Source organism: Paramisgurnus dabryanus, chromosome 13 (genome assembly GCF_030506205.2).
Source record: "Paramisgurnus dabryanus chromosome 13, PD_genome_1.1, whole genome shotgun sequence".
In the NCBI taxonomy this organism is placed as follows: Eukaryota; Metazoa; Chordata; class Actinopteri; order Cypriniformes; family Cobitidae; genus Paramisgurnus; species Paramisgurnus dabryanus.
Genome location: NC_133349.1, coordinates 20,936,359 through 20,950,388, shown reverse-complemented (window position 1 = coordinate 20,950,388; position 14,030 = coordinate 20,936,359). Strand labels below are relative to the sequence as shown.

Sequence of the window (14,030 nt, the reverse complement as noted above, 5' to 3'; positions counted from 1 at the left end):
ATCAAAACAAACTAGGATAGCAATATGTCTGAATCTGTAACAGGTGATACCACCAATAGCGTGTTGTACATAACAAAGTCTGCAAAATAATAAAGATTGATTAGGTTTTTATTTAGTAAACCTTTTAACATAAAGTGTAGAGTCTTTTGTATGTAACAACAAAGATGCGATGAAACAACGCAAAACAAGAGAGGATGCGTTTGTTAAAACACATATAAATTAAGATGCATACATCTACAAATGGGGCAATGTTTGAAATAGTTTGCCCGTATAGCCTCTAAATTCGGGACCAATAGATTAAAGACATTGCCCCATTTGTAGATGTATGCATCTTAATTTATATGTGTTTTAACAAACGCATCCTCTCTTGTTTTGCGTTGTTTCATCGCATCTTTGTTGTTACATACAAAAGACTCTACACTTTATGTTAAAAGGTTTACTAAATAAAAACCTAATCAATCTTTATTATTTTGCAGACTTTGTTATGTACAACACGCTATTGGTGGTATCACCTGTTACAGATTCAGACATATTGCTATCCTAGTTTGTTTTGATGTAAAATATTTATCAAGTAAATCTAAAATACTTTGCATTGTTGTTTTAAACAGTTAGTACTACCTTTAAGAGTTTGACAAGGTGTTACATAAACTACAGAAATGAATGAGTTTTGTTTGAATCTGCTGAGTTTACAAAATCTCTGTCATTAGTTGACACTATCGAAGAAAAAACTATGAACAACTTATCGAAAGACAAACGTATGAAGACTGTCTAAGATTGAAAAGAAAAGTTTGTTTAAGAAAATACACAAGTAAGAAACATCTGATGAATTTACAAAATCTCAGACATTAGTTGACACTAACGAAGAAAAAACTTTGATCAAGTGTTTGAGGCGACAAAAGTGTGTATCCTAACTATGTTTGAAAAACAAAAATGTTTGTTTAAGAAAATATACACGTAAGAAACATCTGATGATTTTACAAAATCTCAGACATAAGTTGACACTACCACATAAAAAACTATGAACAACTTATCGAAAGACAAAAGTATGATGACTGTCTAAGATTGAAAAGAAAAGTTTGTTTAAGAAAATACACAAGTAAGAAACATCTGATGAATTTACAAAATCTCAGACATTAGTTGACACTAACGAAGAAAAAACTTTGATCAAGTGTTTGAGGCGACAAACGTATGAAGACTGTCTAAGATTGAAAAGAAAAGTTTGTTTAAGAAAATACACAAGTAAGAAACATCTGATGAATTTACAAAATCTCAGACATAAGTTGACACTACCACATAAAAAACTGTGAACAACTTATCCAAAGACAACAGTATGAAGACTGTCTAAGATTGAAAAGAAAAGTTTGTTTAAGAAAATACACAAGTAAGAAACATCTGATGATTTTACAAAAAAATCTCAGACATAAGTTGACACTAGCGAAGAAAAACTATGAACAACTTATGAAAAAACAAAACGTATGAACTCTGCCTAAGATTGAAAAGCAACATGTTTGTTTAAGAAATACACACGTAAAACCATCTGATGAATTTACAAAATCTCAGACATTAGTTGTCGCTAGCGAAGAAAAAACTTTGATCAGGTGTTTGAGGCGACAAACATGTGTATCCTAACTAAGTTTGAAAAGAAAAGTTTGTTTCAGAAAAAATACGCGAAACCTAGCAACATCATTAACAAACCATAGGTAAAATATAATTTCATGTTTGCTTATTATGCACTGATAGATGTTGACCTTAGTTGAACCTAACCCCACAGGCATACCAAGGGTCTGCTCCACTTCGTAAAAATCCTGTCATTGGGGGGGTTTTGTGCTGTAAGTTGTAAAGCTAAAGACGCTGATTGACCTTAAACCTAATCTAACCTAATATCAGGTTAGGATGTTCGAATAGTATATTTTTATTTTTATTATTAAGTCTAGTGTGTCTCTGTAAGCCATGGCAATTTTGTTAAAATGTTTTGTCTTTAAATAAATGTTTGTTGTCACGTTAGTGACATCCTGGCTTATAACATCGTCAACTTTGATAAATAATATTTGCTAACATTTTATTGTTCCCTAAATGGATAACAGAGGGGTTTAAGGTTACATTAATTAAAAAACAACACACAATGTGAGATAAAATGTCTTAAACCTTTTAAGTTTCTTTAAATCGCAAATAATGGATAACATGATTTAATCAGTATCTGTGTAATGAAGCCTACATCTAAAAACCCTTACTTATTGTCAATGAGGACACAGGCTTAATATCAAAACTTTAGTAACAAACAGAGACATCATAGACCCCCATGCAAACACACACACACACACACACACACACACACACACACACACACACACACACACACACACACACGCACACACACCTTGCAAAGACACGGGCTCATAAACACGCCCCCACATAAACAGCCTGGATGCACACACAGAGACACAAGCGCGATTTGGTGCTGCTCGTGTGACATTAGATATAAACTTACTCATACACACCTAGATGTTTAATTATGGAATGTGTATAAAAAACTTTTGGATGTTAAAACAAAAAATTAAGATCAAATAGTCATAAAAGTCACATGGCCGTTTCATTTTAAACCCGCATGTTTAAATCAGAGGCGTTCTAAACTAGAAATGCTGACAGAATTACATTTTATTGTGTAATAAACACATATTCCCAGTTGGTTTTAAGATGTCATTAATTTAAAACAAACCCCAGAAGATGATTTGAAAATGTCTTTAATCGTTTAAAAAAAGTTTCTTAACGGTGTATATGAACACTCATCCGCGTATGTTCTCTATTGTAAACGCTGGTACACAATCTAATGGCGTGATCAGAATATTGTGCACGAAAAGATTAAGATTTTATTTATATTAAAATAAATACCCTTTAGTCTAAAGACTATAGTATTGTTGGGACCCCGGTGATTTTGACACCGTTCATCGCTATACACATACTGAATATTTCATTAAATAATTTGTTACAACCAAATGCTTTATTTTGTCAGTGTGCTATTACATTTTTACCACTACAGTTTTAAAAAGACCCTAGTTTACAACCCGCCACCTGCTGTGAACAGCCATCATCTCACACACACTGTTATAAGACCATCATCAGAAACAGAAAAATATCTGATCAGAGAATATAACTTATAGTTAAATAGATAATAGTACATTTAAGTTTAACCAGTTACAACTAAAATATTTTATTCTTGCGTGACTTTAAAGAAGTCTATTGACAAAACAAACGTATATATCAAGTTGTTTTTATAAGATAGACGCAGTCATTTGTCCTAAAATCTAAAATAATAATTTATTTTTGTCAGAGCAGACCATATAAGACTCTTTGTATAATATACACATATTCACACATGTTTTAAGAAGCGTTTAATTAAAAATAAACCCCTAAATGAGTTGAAGACGTCTTAAAAACAATTTAAAAAGCTTATTAACGGCATACATAAGTTCTCTGTCACCATCGGTGCACGTATACATATGTCTTAATCAGAGCCTTGGTTAAAGAATCCCATAAATCTAAAATAACCCCACTATTTTGCCATAGTGGACAGAATTACATTTTATTAAGGTTAATTTAAAAAGGTATATATGAACACACACCCTGCGCTTTGTCAGGCACCGCCGGATCTTTAATACGCGTGAAACTATAGAGCAGGTTATGAAAAGATTCACGGAGTTCCTGAAACCGTTTAAAATTTTATTTAGTTTAGACTATCGTCTAAATATTGTAGTATTGATGGCGCCGAAGGATATGGCTCAGGTCATTGCTTAAACTATACACGTATACGGAATATTTAATTAAATAACTTGTGATGTTACAAACAAAAGTTTTAATCGTAGCATTGTTCATGATTTGTCTAAATCTAAAATAAACATTTACTTTTTTGATACCGTAATGGGTAATTATTTTACCAACGTTGAGTTTTAGAAATCTTTAGTCGCTTTACAACACGCACCCCTGTGAAAGAATGCAGGGATTGTGAATAAGGATGGAGGAAGTGTGATATCTGACATCAAATGCCTAAACACAAGCTGTCACGCGAGCCGTCATTAAACATAACAGCATACGCTTGACATAAAACACACACAGTCAATTGATCTAAAATCTAAAATAATAATTTATTTTTGTCAGAGCAGACAATATAAGACTCATTGTATAATATACACATTTTCACACATGTTTTAAGAAGCCTTTAATTAAAAATAACCCCTAAAATGTGGTGAAAACGTCTTAAACAAGCTCTGTGGACAAATCAAACTAGGTATCCAGTATCCGGAATGTTTTAAATCCAATTTGCCACAAAATGTTTAAAATGTCCCCAGACAAATCCAAAAAGTCTCTGATTTTAATCTTTTTTAAAGATACGTCCAAAGCGTTGTGGTCTGTATCCTAACCTGTAAACAGATAAAAACAAGTTATTAGGACAAATATCTAAATAAAACAATTTTCTTATGCAAGATAAACGTACCGTGGAGATCCGCTATATATTTTGCAATAGTACACACAACGTTCGCTTTGCCTCTGATATCCAAACCTTTAAAACAGATAACACATGTTATTAGAAAATATTAAACCAAACCAGTTTGTTTAAATCTATTGTAACAGGATTAAATAAAAACACACCGGACAACACGAGCCAGTCGGCGTCTCTTTTGTTCCAAGATTTCCGTGTTACGCTGCGGGAGGTTCTAGTCTCGGTCTGACTTTTTTGTTCAGGGCACTCTTCTCCGCGATTTACCAGGAATAGTTAATACCAGTTTAGACAATTTCGCTGCAATACCAGAGATCGAATTTTTAGTTTTTAAATAAATCAGACAAAATACTGGAACGAACACAGCGAAACACATACGTACCAATAGACTTGAGTATAACAGCTCTGCTCGATCCAAACTGATTCCGGGGGATCTCTTGTCGCTCCCCAATAAAGGTTCGGTCATAAACTTTGCAAAGATTACATCACACGACCCCCACACAAACACACACTGACATAATATCAGCATCAGAAAACTTTGTGTCTGTACAGAAAATAGACTAGTTCGATAGAAAATATCGGCTTTAAGTTTAACCAGTTACAACTAAAATATTTTATTCTTGCGTGACTTTAAAGAAGTCTCTTTACAAAACAAACGTATTATCAAGTTGTATTTATAAGACACATGCAGTCAATTCCCCTAAGTCTAGAATAATACTTTATTTTTGTCAGAGCAGACAATATAAGACTCTTTGTATAATATACACATATTCACACATGTTTTAAGAAGCCTTTAATTAAAAATAAAACCCCCAAAATGGGGTGAATACGTCTTAAAAACATTTAAAAGTTTATTAACGTCATATATAAGTTTCTCTGTCACCATCTGTGCACATATACACATGTCTTAATCAGAGACCTGGTTAAAGATTCCCCTAAATCTAAAATAAAATCCTATTTTGCCATAGTGGTCAGAATTACATTTATTAACATTATTTTAAAATGGCAGATATGAACGCTCACCCTGCGCTTTGTCAGGCACCGCCGGATCTTTAATAGGCGTGAAACTATAGTGCAGGTTATGAAAAGATTCACGGAATTCCTGAACCGTTTAAAAAATTTATTTAGTTTAGACTATCGTCTAAAGAATGTAGTATTGACGGCTCCGAAGGTAATGGCTCAGGTCATTGCTTAAACTATACCCGTATACAGAATATTTAATTAAATAACTTGTGATGTTACAATCAAAAGTTTTAATCAGAGACATGGTTAAAGATTCCCCTAAATCTAAAATAAATTCCTATTTTGCCATAGTGGACAGAATTACATTTATTAACTTTATTTTAAATGACAGATATGAACAATCACCCGACGCTTTGTCAGACACCGCCGGATCTTTAATACGCGTGAAACTGTAGACCAGGTCATGAAAAGATTCCCGGACTTCGTGAACCGTTTAAAATTTTATTTAGTTCAGACTTTGTGTCTGATCAGAAACTATAGCTCGATAGAAAACATCGGCTTTAAGCGTAGCATGGTACATCTAATATATATATATATATATATATGATTAGTGATTGCCTTTAAATAAACTTATGCTGTTGCAAAACTTTAGATTCAACAACACACCCGCGGTGTGAAAGTCAGTATTGAGAAGCGCACGGGGCGAGCAAAGGTGGGAGGATGGTTGAGATCTGACATCAAATGTCAATAAACAGTAAATGTCGAAACACGAGCCGTCATTAAACATGACACCATACGCTTAACATAAAACACACTCAGGAAAAACAATCACTCTAAATGACCGGCAATAAAACCATTAAATACTTTCTGTCTAAAGTTGACAACTTGTACAGATTTTGATTGATGGTCCCGCCCCCCTGTCAAAGGGTCATAAAAACGACCTGTCAGATAGCAACTGTCACCGGGTGGGGGAGGGGGTCATAAAAGTTTGACGAATGCCGTCCCGCTACAACTACTCTGATGTTTTAAAGAGCAGTATGATTTGTAGCAACCCTGAAAGGAGGGGTGTTGTTGACTTGCTGTGAAATGTTTTTAGACTGTGGTTCAAAGATGTAAAGACCATTCAGATAAAGCATAAAGGCAGACTCTTGATTCCTGTCTTTTAGTCACTGGTGTGTGCACTGCAGTAAAATTTTCAGTTCACATGTTAATCAGTTCTTTATTTGGCTAAAATGGTAGAAATCCAAATGCAGTTGCATCGTTCTATTGGTATCAACTGTTAAATAAGTTAGGAATAATTGACAACTGGCCATTGAATTACTTGAAATTATGAACATTCAAGGACGCAAGGTGGGGTTCCATTACACCAAGGGTGTGCATTATTTTCAAATAATTCAAAGGACTGCAGTCAATTATTCTGCTTATACTACGGTTACCACAGACATTGCCAAGACATTTCTCTGGTGGTTATTTTAATACATTTGACAGGTCAGGTCAGGTGTGTGTTTATCGAAAAATAATGCATACCCGTGGAACATTTCTCCAACCAATCAGAATAATGCATTAAACAGACCCCATTGCCTAATATGTGTAGAAATGTACTCTTGTCATTAGCAGCTTGTTAAAGTCTTAAAGTTTTTTTTTAAATCGTATTGAAGAGGTTATAATTTTTCTAGGCTCTAGCTTTTATTTATTTTTCTGTCCAAGTTATCCATTTTATCTACAAGTTGCTCTTCTTGGACTTGATATTTCTACTAAAAATTACCTTAATACCAGTTTGTTTGAAGTTGCAGCAATGATTCAAAAAAAGAATGTGAACTTTGGTTAAAGGTCCTATTTTTATTTACAAATGCATGTGTTAATATCTTGTTTTATAATACAATGAAATTATATTCAAATGTTTTAAAATCACTTGATATACTGTAAGCAGCTGTGGACTAATGGCTAGAGAGTTGGGCTGGTAACCCGAGGCTTGCTGTCCGTGCTCTGCAGTGGTGTGTGTGTGTGTTCACTGGGTTAAAGGTGTTGTGTGTAAATTATAGCGACATCTAGTGGTGAGACTGCGAATTGCAACCAACAGCGCACCCCACAATTTTAAAACGCATATAGTAGCCGCATCAGGACAAACATGTCGTCGTCTGAGACAATGTAGGGACAAAATGCGCTCTGTTGAACAGTTTGTCCATTTAGGGCTACTGGAGAAACATGACAGCAACTTCCATGTAAGGGGAACTGCGGTGTATGTAGATAAAACGGCTCATTCTTAGGTAATAAAAACAATACAGTTCATTATGTAATGTCTTTATAGACCATTCATAATATAGTTATGTATATGATATTGCATTTCTGTGAAGAGATCCTACTAAAAGTTACACAATGCACCTTTAAATGCAGAGGTCACATTTTGAGTATGTAAATACTTGACAATCACATCACTTTTATCATATATGTATGCTTAGTATATATTCATAGATAAGATAATATTGCTGTCTTTAAAGCACTTCTTGTTATTGTCATATTGTTACTTAAAGGGGAGGTGCATGATTTTTGAAAAACACTTGGGAAAAGGGAGTCGGGCCGAGTACCAAAACACACTTCTTAGCCAATCAGCATTAAGGGGCGTGTCTACTAACCGACATCATTGCCTGGATTGTGAATATGTATGGGGTGGCTCTATCAAAAGAAGGTCCAGATTCTATCGGGGTAGGGGCGTGTTTGTTAAGGTGATATCAAATATCTACATTGGCTTTCAGAGATCATACACCCACCTTTAAGAAACAAACCTCTTCAAACATTTTGTGTGTATTTGACTGTTTAAAAACATACAACAAAAAAACGTACAAAATCTGTTGTAAGAATAAGAAATAAGAGAACCCCCTGCTATAATAAAATGTTGAATTGTCTGCAACTAAACACACAGTGCTGTGTAATGCCAGGAGAAGCAGAGCATTACAAGGAAATGATGTAAATTAAATAGCATAATTATGGAGATTAATGGTATATAACTATATTTCCTGCGGCTAATTCAATGTTGTCTGAGATTCACAGCACAGATAGAGAGGACAAAATAATGAAGTGCATACCTTTATGTTTCTGTGTATGAATCTGTGTGTTTGTGTGTGTTTGCATTTCTGTATTTGTGTGCTTTAGTCAGAACGCTGTAAGCCAAATAAAGAGAATGAGAGCAGCCACGAGAGGAAGAGAGAGGAAAAAGAGAGAGAAATTGGGTCAGCGATCTAAATACCAAGTACGATGTCAACGGCAAATTATACACTTCAGTGAGGTCTCTCTCTCTCTCTCTCTCTCTCTCTCTCTCTCTCTCTCTCTCTCTCTCTCTCTCTCTCTCTCTCTCTCTCTCTCTCTCTCTCTCTGCCTATTTGCTTTTACAGTTTCCCTTCATCTGCATCTTTTTCAATGTTTTTTTCCGCTCCTCTGAATACAACACACTCCCTATTTGATGTCTATTTATTATCTTGTTTTTGATTATTTGAAGTCTGCCCTTTTTATCTGTTAACAACCCTTCCCCCTCAATCCGCATCAACCAACATACACTTTCAGTAAACTGATTAGGACAGGACAGGATTTCATTATGACTGTGGTCTGGATAATTTTTATATTTGTTAGCGCCAGAGAAACACTTAAATGTCATCTTGGACACAGCACTTAACTGTGAAAATGGAAGTGATATGTTAAAAGTCAAATAATATAATTCTTCTAAACAAAATGATTAAAATAATTTGTATCATTTATGAGAACACAACACAGAATAGATTATATACATATTAATTAGTTATTAAAGGGTTAAATTGTATTTATAACATTATTGGAAATAGAAAGTATATGGCATTATATTTTACAATGCTTGCCAAGAAGATTTGTGACAGAATTTACATTTTTGGTAACATTATGAAGTTAGCTGGCAACGCCAAAGTCACACCACTCCTGCTGGTATGTGAAAAGTGACAACATACAACATGAACGAAATTCTGATAAAATATTTCACACACTTACTGCCAGCACAGTGATTTCAGCATCTTGAAAGTGTTCCTTCACTCTCAGCATAACCAGTGATTTAAAAGATTTAAATTAGTAAATTTGGGGCGGTGGGATAGCATCAAAGCAAAAAGCTTCAATCAAGCCCCAGTCGGGGGTCTTTGGGTCTTTTTTTGCATGTTCTTCCTGTGTCAGTGTGGGTTTACCTCAGTGTCCTCCCACAGTCCAAAAACATGCAGGTTATGTTAATTGGAGATGCCAAATTGCCCTTTATGAACTTGTGTGTAGATCAAACCAGTTCTCGCAATGAATATAGCCCTATAGATTGGTGCTAATAAATGAATCATTATATATACTGTAATTCCAGATGTGCATGTCATAAGGAAATCTTCTGTATTAAATCTTACTCTGTGTCATCCCATTTAAATCCATTTATTTAAAAATCTGGGTCAGTTAATAATGGCCCCAAAAATGTACAACTTGTGAGAAATCTAAATGCCTGGTAGCCAAAAATTGCCCACTAGAGAGAAATGAGCAGTTGTGATTGGCTGGATGAGAAGTGTGAATATAAGGGCGAGATGTTGAAAGGTGTAGGGAGATGTCTGAGAAGTGTGACAATTTTGTAGCTGAAACTTGTCCTTTGTCACCGTTATAAAAGAACACACTGGATAATATAATCCAACTATATGAAAAATAGATGGAAAACACTCTCATCTTCTCTCTCCATGTCTATCTTTCTGTCTTTCTCACTTCTCGTGCTCTTGTTTAAAAGTTAATATCAAATCTGATGAGCCAGTCAGAACATAAAAATCCTTTTAGCTGTCTGGAAATTCAAATCTCTCTCTCCTTTCCTCTCTTTTTTTAAATCTGTTACATTTCTGCGGCCTGGCCTGTCATGTTCACATGAGGTCAGAGGACCTGTGATCAGTTCAAGACTGACAGAAATTAAATCTCTATCTGTCCTGTAGATAATGCTTACATAACACACGCTGTTTCTGCTTATCTCATATTAATCTTAAGTACCTATAGAGTAGTCTTACATGCTTCACATATCCAAAGAGTCTTTAGTTTTATCAGATTTATAAAAGACAGATCAGCTGTACCAATCATTTCCGTATAAACCCGAGCTTCGGGAGGCGTACCACAGCCAGAGTGAGTCACGAGCAAGTACAACAAACAAAACATTATCACACTATCTCTAAATAACTTATGATCAATCACATTAGAAAAACGTGAATCGTATGATTCAGTGCATTATCAGCTAAAGTCCGCATATTTATTCAGGGGCGGCATTTTTTTAAATACGCCGCACTTTTGCTGCATAAATTGCAGATTTCTGCTCGCAAAATATGCGGGGCTTGCATGATTTCTTAATCCCTGCATTCACCCCATAGCAAAAAGTCATATATCTTAGCAGAAAGTAGAAAGATATGCATTTACTTCACACATGCGCACCCATGTCCCCTGTTGTCATGGGAATGTTAGGAAGTGACGTAATTACTCAACGTAAACATCATTGAAAAGCTGCAAACAGTTTTTGCAAGTTCATGCAGTTTTTGCAAGTTCACGCAATTTGGGCAATTTCATCAAATAAAATTGCATAAATATCCCGCATATTCCATCGCATTTTTTAAAATAAAGGTGCCGCAAAATCAAGGACTTTTGCCCGCAACAATCACAAAAAAACTCCTTGTTTTTCTGGAAGGGCTGTATGATTCACTACATGTTCAAGTCGTTTACATTATATGCACTTACGCGACGATTGCCAACAAAAAACTAACATTTGATGCAGTTTTACTTACCGCCTGCGACTCATGACCTTGTTGGGACCGCCCCATTTCAACGAAATTTAGCGTTAAGCAAACACACATGCACAACTCAACTTCTTCCCCGCATTGTTTCCATAAGGCTGGGTTTTTTGGGACACTGACCAAGCTTAAAGGTTTCTCACAAACAACAACACACTTCTTTGGTGACGTTGATTTCTACCCAGTCTCACAAAGTTTCGTGATATAGTCACGTATTTTTTTTATTCTTTTTCGTGCTATTATCACGAAATTTCGTGTTTTTTCGTGATCGTATAACAAATTCCTGTTTTCGTGTGATTATCACGTATTGGTTACTCAACTGCTTTTTCCTATTTTTAAACCATTGTCGCTTCGGTTTAGGGTTAGATTTGGTGCTTGCATTAGAATGTCACTTTATATATTGGTTTATACTATTTTTTCTGATTTATTTTTTTATATGTCGCCTGGCGTTAGGGTTAGAGTTGGGTTTGGTTAGGGATGTCATTTTATGTAAATCTAACCCTAAACCGAAGCGACAATGGTAAGAAAATAGGACAAAACAGTTGAGTAACCAATACGTGATAATCACACGAAAACAGGAATTCTTTATACGATCACGAAAAAACACGAAAATTTCGTGATAATAGCACGAAAAAATAATCAAAAAAATACGTGACTATATAACGAAATTTCGTGAGACTGGGCTGTTGATTTTGTGCGTGCAATATTCCGGTTAAAGTGCCCATATATGGACTTTCACTGTACTTCCTGCAGAGAAATTGCCCATAAAAGAAATAAAGCAAGTTTGTTATGTATAAATATTTCATGTTCAAAAAATTTTTTATTAACCCTGGCGAAGAGCATTCGGCTCTCGACATAATCTGTCCTAAGTCTAACTGTTTTTGGACACTTTGCCTATGTTTAACACGAGGAATCCAATTTTTGAACAGTGTTTATAAGTCAGAATGCATTAAATAACTTTAGACCTCCCCCACACACTTTAAGGAGTCACAGGCTTTTCATAACAAAACATTTTAGTGCAAAACTTCTCTCATGTGTGTGTTCTACACTCAATGATATCATTACGCTTGATGTATTTAAACATTTCAACTATATAAACATATTGATTCACAGTGCTTCCTCTTTATATAAAAAACATTGTACATGTTGTGAGTTTTTAGCTTCAGGCTGGGTCACAATTGATCTCCAATGATCACTACTGCTGATTGTATCATTATATATCATGACACAACAGTTCATATAAAGCAACCAATTAAGTCCTTGCAAGTCAATCAGCGGCAACAAAGTCACAGGAATTGCATTATTTGTCTTTTTAAAGGGGAGGCAAGTGGTTCCATTTCAAAGCTGTGTTTCATATTTTACATAATAGAAGTCTGAAGTAATTGTGCATCTAGCTATATGAATAGCATCTATTTTGTTTGTTTGGAAGATGAGACATGCATTTTTTCATTTCCTAATTTAAAAGGATAAAAGAAGCCTTATTAACTCCAGAGCCTTGTACCAACTAATTGTGTGTTTGAAACAAATAGTTTTTCCAATCTTTTTTGAAACCGTTTACAATTCATGGCACTCACTGAATCCAATTGGATAATTATACACCCCTTTTGTACATGATTCATCTGATCCGCATTCAGTTCTGGTGTAATTGACAGGATCCCAAAGTATGAATCTGACACTTTCCCGACAGCTTGAGTACATCTTGTGCCACGATTACAGTCTTTTAATTTTCTCTTTTTCCAACAGCGTGCCAAATTGGGTCCTATAAAGCGCTCGCAGGCTCAGGATCCTGTACGGAGTGCCCGGCTAACAGCAGAACTAGTTCAGAAGGCTCCAAGCTTTGCGAGTGTCGGAGTGGTTTCTACCGCGCCCCCACCGATGCTAATACTACAGCCTGCACAAGTAAATCACCAACCAGCTATATTCTCATCGATTATTTATTTCAAGTCAATGGATAAACAGTCCTCATAAATATTAACCAAACCAACTCATCCAAAGTAGTTTAGAGGGTAATCATTACTTGATAGAAGATCTGTTTTTCTTTTATATTCTTTCCTAGGTTCTCCATCAGCACCAGTGTCCCTTTCATGGGAGTATGAGAGCGCAGAAGGTGGGGTATCACTGAGATGGAGACCACCCACAGATATGGGGGGTCGAAGTGAAGTGTGGTATGGGGTGGTGTGTCGAATCTGCCCTTCTGCCACTAACACCCCACCCAGCATGTGCTCTTGGTGTGGAGAGATGGTTACTTTTTCCCCCTCTCAGACTGGTCTAAAACAGACGAGGGTCACTCTCAAAAACCTGCTCACAAGAGTCACCTACCTCATACAGGTACATAGACCATTACAGAGGCACAGAGATCGGATGGTTTCTAGTAGTATCAGTAGAAATATTCAGTTAATTAGACATCTAGCCCCAGTCTCTCATATACGTCAAACGTTAAAAAGTGTAGCTGCAATATGAGTTGGTTTTACAGGTTCAGGCAATAAATGAAGTATCGGCACTAAGTCCATTTCCACCTCAGTTTGCCAGCATCAACTTCACCACCAGCCAATCAGGTAAGAGAAATTAAACATCGGGGTTAGCGCCGGTACGTGTGAACATCAAACTGTTTGCTCTGTTTTGATGCCTTTCTGTCATCTATGTGTCTAGACGTCTATCACCCCTCTCTATCTTCTTTCGCCCTTATTTCTGTCCATCTGTCTTTTCCCTTCATCATTTTTCGTTCTGGACCCAGGTGGCTTGAGGTCACGATATCCTGTCAACTCGTATCATGA

At 35.7% G+C, this 14,030-nt stretch overlaps 1 protein-coding gene and 1 long non-coding RNA gene across 2 annotated transcripts in view; one reads left to right on the top strand and one right to left on the bottom strand.

The window, feature by feature from the left end:
- Positions 1-14,030, top strand: part of ephb6 (eph receptor B6) — a 56,408-nt gene that overhangs the window by 31,853 nt on the left and 10,525 nt on the right. Inside the window, exons 6-8 of the mRNA XM_065261181.2 lie at positions 13,000-13,155; positions 13,313-13,584; positions 13,730-13,811. Of these exons, the coding sequence (XP_065117253.1) occupies positions 13,000-13,155; positions 13,313-13,584; positions 13,730-13,811 (510 nt within the window). The remainder of the gene's footprint in view (positions 1-12,999; positions 13,156-13,312; positions 13,585-13,729; positions 13,812-14,030) is intronic.
- LOC135743459 (uncharacterized) lies at positions 4,121-6,467 on the bottom strand. Its single transcript, XR_010530523.2, has 4 exons — positions 4,875-6,467; positions 4,645-4,792; positions 4,490-4,555; positions 4,121-4,415 (listed from the first exon to the last, which is right to left on the bottom strand). It is a non-coding gene; the product is annotated as an uncharacterized lncRNA (long non-coding RNA).